Genomic DNA, 8,615 nt, shown 5'->3' with positions numbered 1-8,615 from the left:
ATTGGCTATCCAAACACCTCAAATTTCATGAAAAATACTTCGCTGCGTGTCATATTTTCAACTCTCTTCTCGGTGTTTGGATATCCCAATGAAACACTATCTCTTGTGTTTGATATATTACTTAAAAGCTGGGAACGGAACTTTTCTTTCCGAAGGAAGGTGTTCCTGCTCACGCCATTTTCATAATATATGGTGATGTAATTTATAATGGTGCATACTTTTTTTGGTAAATCACTATCACCACCATCCGATGTGGCCATAATTGGCCAAAACAAGCCAAACGCTCTAGAAAAGGTCAAAAGTTTAGAAAAATTAGAAAGGATCGGGAAGTCAAAATTACAGACACAAGCGTCGAAATGACAGAAAAGCTGACAGATGTCATTGATGTTAAAAGATCACAATAGGACTTAAAAACCTCATTCATGTTTGACAAAACCTGACAAGGTACAGAGCCGTTGCTATTAGTTATTTGAAACCTGACACAGCTATACGCACAGAGGGATCATTTCTGCCAGCTCGTGGGGTTTTTTGCTGGCCAATTTATGAAGTCATGTAAGAATTGAAATCCTGTATCCCATTCTGTTCCCCTTGTGAATCTAGCATCACAACCCTATAAAAACACAAAATCCTGCTCCCGCTCATAATTGAAATTCCTGCTTCCCGCCCCTGTTTTCAGCCCAAATCCTGAATATCACCATGAAGAAAGGCCAAGTCCCGCATCCCACCAAACCTATTGTGGACCCTCATTGAGTACAAAGTGTCATCAGCTGGAGTATTGCTTATCCCTTTTGATAGTGTTCACTCCCAGCATTATTGTCAAAAGTTTTCAAAACAATTTTCAGCTGAAGGCATGTGCATGCCCATAGATACCCTGATACCAAAGTAATGTTAACAGCTGTTTATTAAGTACAAAGTAATATGTGTTTTAGGGCTGCAGCTTGTTCGAAACATTACTTCTGGAAAACTTAATGGTGACAAAATTGGTTCCACATCAGTGACTCTCCTTCCTTCAAGTATTAGATCTGGGACATTTTCTGCAGATACTCAAACAGCTGGGTAAGTAGGTGAACTACATGTCAGTTGTATTGGTTTAAACACAGGGTGTCAAGACTCACAGTACAACAGCTTAATTGCTGGGATTCATTTTGTACTTCTGGTTATCCTGTGATTCTAAGCAACTGTCACTTAATTGAGAGTATTTGCAGAAAGCTGGTTAAACATTGTTGTACATAGATAGTAAGAATTATTACTATTGATCCCAGACGTTTGTTGAAATGGCTTTTTTTTTCAGGCCGTTGTGAGCACCATTGGTTTCATTCACAAGTTTAAAAAAAATTGATCACCTGATGACGAATTCATGATCGTGTGATGAGTGAGTCTCTGCCATTAGGGGAGTTTTTTTGCAAGTTTTTCGAGTTTCGCACTTTGTAGTAAGATGCAATCCAAGATATGTTACAGAGGAGAGTTCAACAGATGTAAAATCCATCACATGGTGGAGGTTTGCCTTGAATTTGGAACTTTTGAGGAATTTGCAACTGCATTCATGCCAAGAGATGTTTGTCATCTCATGATCACTTTTGGAATCACGTGAATGAAACCAACAGTGCGTGAAAGGGCCTGAAAAAAAGCCATTTCAACAGATGTCTGGGCTCAATAGTAGAGACACTTTCCAAGTTATATACAAATATACAAGAAAAACATTAAACAGTATTTTTGTTTTTCTTGAATATGCAGAAGTGTTTGTCTGCTAATGCAGTTGGCTCTACCTTGTTTGTTATATGCACCTGAAGTATCTAAATTGATTCTGAAGGGAGGGACAAATGCAGAAATGGCACCACCAATTGAGTATATGACTGACGTAAGTTATTGTAAGTTTCAATTTTTGACCAAAATATTTTAGGCAAATATACTGCAATACATTGTCCAACTTACAGTAGTCTGGTTCATAATTACTGATTAGAAATCAACCTTTCCAAAGGTCCAAGTGGTAATGGGTTTGAGTAAAGCTGATACTTTGTGAGGTAGAGGTTTCTAGAGGATGGTTCTCAACTCTTACTAGTTTCCATAGCATACAGCAGCTAAGCTGAGAGTCTTAGATCTAATTACAAGGGAAATGGCCAATTATCCTCTTGATTTACTACCTAATTTTGTTCAGCAATTATTATATCTGTTTGCAAACTATGATATTTTCCCATCTATCAGCCACCTTACTTTGTTAGTCATGTTCAAAGTACTGTACCTAATAAATGTTAAGCATATTTATGACTATTAATTGAATAATAATGTATGTTTGTTAGTAGATTTTTTAATTACCCTCTACAGGTTTTTAGACCCATTGTAAAAAGGTTGGGCGTAGAGTTTGATTGTGACATTGTAAGAAGGTTAGTTAATCTGACACATTACGATCATCATCCTCATCATCATCATCATCATCATCATCATCATCATATGGGTTTACAACTTAACTGTGATAGCTAATCAAAACAACATTATTTTTACATAATAGGCCTCCTTTCATCTAAGGATGTAATGAATGCCAATTAAGGTGGCCTACTATTAACAGTTTTTCTGAGACTCGGTAGCATGTGCTATAATTTCCTGTCAGACGTCATTTTTAGTCATGCTTGCAAAAATAACAAAAGTAACCCTCAGAAGAAACAAGAACAACTTAAGCACTTGAATTGCATCAAACCACTTTGGTGTATGTAGCGACAGTTTCAAACTGCTTAATTGAAACGTGTGTTAAAGCCTACGACCAATAAAATATGACATAAAAGGTCGATAAACAGCTGGTAAAAGAGTTCTAATTTTCTCGAGACTTGCTTTTGCGCACAAGATTCATGGTGTCACATGAGTGTGCACTTAAATAAAAGGCATGCACAGTTCAATTCTCGTTCAAGGTTGTAAAAGCTAGTCTTTGATCCAAGATTGCTCGAAAACCTACTGCACAACCCATGATGAAATTTTGACAGTTGATTTGTAGGGATGAGTTACATTTAGAACCAAATTTTAAAAAAATATTGACAATAAGACAGATGTTGATCTAGTTTTGAATCAGGCAAAATTTCACAATTTCTTAGTTTGCGAAAAATCTGTAAGACAGATTTTTATTTTACTTTTCATGAATATTTAATCACGGCCAATTTCTAATTCCTGAAATTTTGAGGTGGGTTCATACAGGTAAATTTTGAGAAAAACATTGTTAAACCTGCTCCTGCCCAGTCTCTTCTTAGGCACTCGGTCATTCATCTTGGCCATTTATTTAGGTTTAAATTGTCAAATTTCATATATAATGGTAAATAACTTAATCAAACAGTAAACAGAGAAAGGAATAACAACGTGGAACATTTGTCAAGAAAATTAAAAGTTGTGCATTTAGACTTCATCAAAAATGTAGTAAGCCACCTTAACTGACATTTAGAGCTACATGACAAATTTTCCAGGGAAGTGGGGATAGGGGACAAATTGTAATGGACTTACATTCTTTAACTGTTTAACAGTTGTTTTACTTGACACTTTGAAGTTACTGATTATATTTACAGACTTACTAGCATCACATCTAAAAGGAGTCAAGATTAAATGTAGTTGCTTGATGCTATGCTATCTGAACAACAATTCTTTTTCAGCAGCAGTTCATTGAAGAAATATTTTGATTTGCACCAATTTCTTGCATAATGTCCTTTGACACTTTTTCTTGTAGAGGAATTTTTCTCATTCAGTTATTTTCTAGCACCCCTTCCCACCCTCAAAAAATATTGGCCCATTTCTAGTACTCTGGTGTTGTGTAGGCTATTCATGAACTTACATTTATGGAAGATGGATTTCCAGAACAGTATTAACAGAGTTGGGTTCATTTATAAGTACTCTTTCTTGGGAATGCTAGTCTACAGAGCTCATTACACAATCTAATTCTCATAAACAAAATCTGAACTTGTAAATTACTTGCAAGGAGCAAATTGAGAAAACAAACAATCAAAATTTTATTTTAGTTGATTTATTGTAATTTGTTTAATTTATTGTTGCAACCTTTTTGCACAAGAGGTTATTATCCCAAAGGAGGAGGAGAGATTCATGTGAAAGTGAAGCCAGTTAAGCAGCTGAAGCCATTACAGTTGCTGGAGAGAGGATCCTTAGTCAGGATAACTGGTTGTGCTTTTGTCGCTGGTGTACTTCCTTTCAAGGTTTGTAGACATGCTATCCACTATAAAACAAAAACAGTGCACCAGACTGAATACTAAAATTACTACCATCTATATAATGGTATTAAATCTGAGCCTTGTCAGTACATTCCTTGCCCAAACTTTCCCCACATTTGATGAACCTGTTCTCACTTTATTGGACACCTGATACATGAACTAGTATGTTATCCACTGTAAAACAAAGACAGTACAGCAGACTGAATACTAAATTTACTAGCCACAGCTATATAATGGTTTTAAATCCTAGCCTTGTCAGTACATTCCTTGCCCAAACTTTCCCCACATATACTGAGTCTGTTCTCATTTTCTTGGACACCTGATACATGCATACCCAACTATTTGTGCGGCAATGTTGCATTGCAAGTTGAAAAGTGTTGTTGTATTACCACCATGTTGCAATTTGCTATTAATTAAGTTGCAAGTTGCTACCAGTTACTTCAAATTCCTCGTTGTTTCGAACTCAAAACTATTTTCCTTGGATTTGCCTTTCAATCATTTACTATGAATCGCTATTTTGAACTCCCACTATTTTGAACTATTTTACTGCACACCTGATACATGATATCGATTATCAATGATAGATAGCTCAAACAATGGCCAGAGAAGCTCACAGGATGTTGAAGAAAAAGTATCCAGATGTTCAAATAAATGTAGAGCCAGTCCAAGAATCTGCCGACAAAGCACATGGAAATGGAACTGGAATAATGTTAGTTATTAACTTAGGTTGTTATTAAAAATTTATTATGTTGCTTATTATTTATCATATGTTTATTCATTTACAAAATAATTCAGTCATTTCAAGATGTAAACCTGTATCTAGGCCAGGTAATGCAAGAAACATTTTCCTGCCGACTAGTAGCGCAGCAATGTTGCATTGCAAGTTGAAAAGCATCGTTGTATGTACATGTATTACCACCATGTTGCAAGTTGCTATTGATTAAGTTGCAAGTGCTACTTGTTATTTCAAATTTCTCATTTTCCTTGGATTTGCCTTTCAATCATTATTTATTTTGATCGCTATTTTGGACTCCCACTCTTTTGAACTATGTTTTGCTTCCCCTGAGAGTTTAAAATAGCAGGTTCAACTTTGTTCTGTTCAGTCATGACCTAAATATTTTCAGGGTGATGGCTGAATCTACAACTGGATGTAGAATGGCTGGCTCAGCAATTGGAAGGAAAGGTGATTTAAAATCAAGAGAATTTTATCAGTAAAGATCTTTTGTTGTCAATATTAACTTGCAAAATGGCATAGCCATTTCGGAGTGAGTTTTAGGTATTAAGGGCTGACTTCTCTCTCCTTTGCACCTGTTAGACTCTTTGTAATAAGATTTTTCCAGTAGTTTCCACTCTGAATTTGTATTGGGAAGTTCTCAGTGAGCAAAGTCCAACAGGTACCCAGGCTGGACATTGATACCAACAGCCAAACTAAGGCACTTCCCTTGGTAAAAATTTTAAATCTATTTATTTAATTCAAGTCCCTGTAAGAAAAAATACAAGAGCTATTTTTATGATACTGCCTCTAAACATTTTAGACTGACTGTGGCTGTGGGTACCAAAGTTGAAAAAAATAATTCATTGGTGAAGAAAATAGAAAAAGGAAGCTGTGAATCTCAAAGTCAAGGAAAGCCTGTAAATTCTCATATGCCTGACAAACATCATAGATCTGAACACTTGACCAAGTTTGTTTGTTTTGCCATCTGAAGGTGTACCAGCAGAGGAAGTAGCTCGAACTGCTGTGGATGAATTGACAAATAATCTTCAATATGACAGCTGTGTTGATGAACATCTTCAAGATCAGGTGAATGTTGCGAAAAAAGTCATCCTCACTAGCCCCAAGAAATTTCTAACAAGCAGTAGTCAAAAAGCTTCAATTGCATGTTGGACAAGCAAAAGATGGATTATCCACAAGCCTGACTGTAAAATCTATTAGCCCCGAGCTATTGGCCAAATTTACTTTCTTTCCATCATCATCATCATCAACATTCTCATCATCATCATCATCATCATCATCCTCATGAACTGTAAGATTTTAGCTTTGACAGCTAATTGGAGCATTCTGCTCTGCCCCGCTCTACAAATGGGTACCAGTGAATTCGATACAGAGGTTACTCCTTATTGGACCAGTGTAGTGGACTAGCACTCCATCCTTACTAGGAGATTAGAAATATTCTTACATATCTTGTGCTTCTGAATCTGAGGATAACTTCCAGCTCAAGGAGCCAGCAGTTAGACTTGACCTGTTCACGCTGCAACTTATTAATTATTACCAACCCTTATGTTTTCAATTATTTTTCATTTATCTTCAGTTAATCATATTTATGGCACTGGCTGCAGGTCACTCATCGATCAGATGTGGACCACTCACAATGCATACACAAACAGCAATTCACGTGGCTGAGAAAATTATGAAAGTAGGTATATACACTGTAGTAAGGTTCTTAATCTTAGGAAGTGTTTCCATCTTACTTCATTTTGTAGCAAGGTGCAAAAAATTCATCTCAGGGCAAATGTAGTCATTTGATAGTTTTAATCTAAGTTTACTGCAACTGGAACAAGATACTAGGAAGTACTTGTATGCATCTAATAATTGGCAAATATTAGCCTAGCAGGTCACTGATGGTACCTGGGTGGCACAGTGGCTTTAGTTGATCATTGGCTAGTGCTCTGGACTCTGAATCAAACAATCTGGGTTTGAAGGTTTGGCTAGAGTCATTATGTTGTGTTTGTAAACAAGACAGATTCAGGTTTATAGCCAGGTTCAGTGTTTTTGCTGATTTAGTGGATTTCATCCATTGCTTACATGTGCATGTAGCTGTAAGTCTTCCTGATTTTTAATTAGTTGGTACATGAAAAAAGAACATTAAATTATTAAATGACCTTTAATATTCCTTATATTACTCACTTTGGACATGAAAAAGGTAAAGTCTGCATGCGAGCTAAGTGGCCCATCAGGCCGGAGCTTATCCCGGTTTCTGTAGCATGAAGCGACTAGGAGTATTTCTACTCCCCCCTGGTTGGGATGCTAGTCCATCGCAGGGTTACCCCCAGCATTAAGTTCGCCAGTACCCATTTATACACCTGGGTGGGGAGAGGCACTGTGAGAGTAAAGTGTCTTGCCCAAGAACACAACACAATGTCCCCGGCCAGGGCTCGAACCCGGACCGCTCGATCCGGAGACGAGCGCACTAACCATGAGGCCACCGCGCCTCCCATGGACATGAAAAAAGCGAATAAAAAAGGCAACAGGTCAGTGAAATGGCTCCTTTTCTCCTAAAGGGTGGCCTGGACAAGTTAATAATTTCCCTTTGCACAATGTAGTTGTTAATTTACAAATTTTAATTTTTATTCTTTTCTTTTAGGCAAAGTTCAAGGTTCAAGAGAATTCTGACACGAAAGAATGTATTATTGAATGTCATGGAATAGGTTTACAAAACTCAAGTCTATAATAATCAGTACATTATTCTCCTGTAAATAACCATTGAATTATAGTAAGAATAAATTTCACATTGTCAGGAGACACTGTTGTTCTGTTCCTTTGAGAGTAGAAGTAGTACTGGGTAATGTATGTCTTCATCATACATTGGGTCCTGCTTCTTTGCCATGAGATGTCTGGCCCACATAGTTGAGTCGTAATTTTCAATTTCAGCCACACTAAACTGGGAAACTGCCTTACTGCAGAATGATTTAAGCGTATATTTTCTTTGTGGTGCAATAATAATGGCAGAGCCATTGTCTTTAAGAAGAGTCTCTATAACATAAAGCAAGCCAGAGTGACTCTCAGTGAAAAATAAACAATCTGCACTGATTATTAAGTCAAACTGTGATTCCAGATCAGAGAGATCACTATTTTCAACCCACAGTAACCTTTGAGATGACACATCAGTTGAACCGAACAATGGCTTATTTTGGTAAATAATAGCATCCATATTTTCCACGCAGTCAGAATTACCATCCGTTAGTAGTACTTTCGAAGGATTTCCAATTGAAGCTAAGAACATCCCAGCCAAGCCTGTCATCCCAGCGCCAAGCTCACAAACTGCCTTCCCATCAAACTGATATTTCTGATTTAGCACATAAGAAGCTAGTACTTCTTCTGATGGCCACAAACACACGTTTCCAGTGTTGTCAAAACCAGTTAAATCTTCTAGGATGACTTTTCTACATCGTTGCTTTATGAACAATGATTGATCAGCGATGCTGTCATGCCGATAGTCCAGCCATTCATAATCAGCCTCACATTCGTTGTCAAAGTGAACAACATGTTTAGAAAACAAGTTAAATCCTTCAAATCTACGTACAGATATTTCATTATCCTCTTTGTCTAGACTTTGCTTCTTTATAACTGACGCTAAAATCTTCCATCTTTGCCGAGCTCTTTGCACAGCGTCCACCATGATTGCTCGCCTTTCCATGAAT

General features: G+C 37.1%; 2 protein-coding genes across 3 annotated transcripts in view; one reads left to right on the top strand and one right to left on the bottom strand.

Moving 5' to 3' along the window:
* LOC145467138 (RNA 3'-terminal phosphate cyclase-like) overlaps positions 1-7,665 on the top strand; it is a 10,338-nt gene extending 2,673 nt beyond the window's left edge. Inside the window, exons 3-11 of one of the 2 annotated variants that reach the window (XM_081450674.1) lie at positions 930-1,056; positions 1,735-1,858; positions 2,323-2,381; positions 4,040-4,181; positions 4,781-4,905; positions 5,321-5,379; positions 5,903-5,997; positions 6,506-6,610; positions 7,559-7,665. In XM_081450674.1, the coding sequence (XP_081306800.1) occupies positions 930-1,056; positions 1,735-1,858; positions 2,323-2,381; positions 4,040-4,181; positions 4,781-4,905; positions 5,321-5,379; positions 5,903-5,997; positions 6,506-6,610; positions 7,559-7,645 (923 nt within the window). In that variant the 3' untranslated portion in view covers positions 7,646-7,665. Of the gene's footprint in view, positions 1-929; positions 1,057-1,734; positions 1,859-2,322; positions 2,382-4,039; positions 4,182-4,780; positions 4,906-5,320; positions 5,380-5,902; positions 5,998-6,505; positions 7,111-7,558 lie in introns of those variants that run through there. The other variant, XM_081450673.1, reaches the window with a different exon arrangement.
* Positions 7,319-8,612, bottom strand: LOC145467139 (calmodulin-lysine N-methyltransferase-like). The gene has a single exon (XM_081450676.1). It carries the CDS (start codon positions 8,609-8,611, stop codon positions 7,709-7,711), a length of 903 nt encoding a protein of 300 aa, XP_081306802.1. The 5' UTR covers position 8,612; the 3' UTR covers positions 7,319-7,708.
* Positions 8,613-8,615: the final 3 nt, after the last annotated feature.

This window comes from Orbicella franksi, chromosome 14 (genome assembly GCF_964199315.1).
Source record: "Orbicella franksi chromosome 14, jaOrbFran1.1, whole genome shotgun sequence".
Taxonomy (NCBI): domain Eukaryota; kingdom Metazoa; phylum Cnidaria; class Anthozoa; order Scleractinia; family Merulinidae; genus Orbicella; species Orbicella franksi.
Note: the sequence above shows the minus strand (reverse complement) of the source record. Positions and strands in the feature narration are given on the sequence as shown.

What these genes read in the sequence shown, in the direction of transcription:
- LOC145467139 (XM_081450676.1), bottom strand. Translation starts at nt 8,611, where the DNA reads ATGGAAAGGCGAGCAATCATGGTGGACGCTGTGCAAAGAGCTCGGCAA.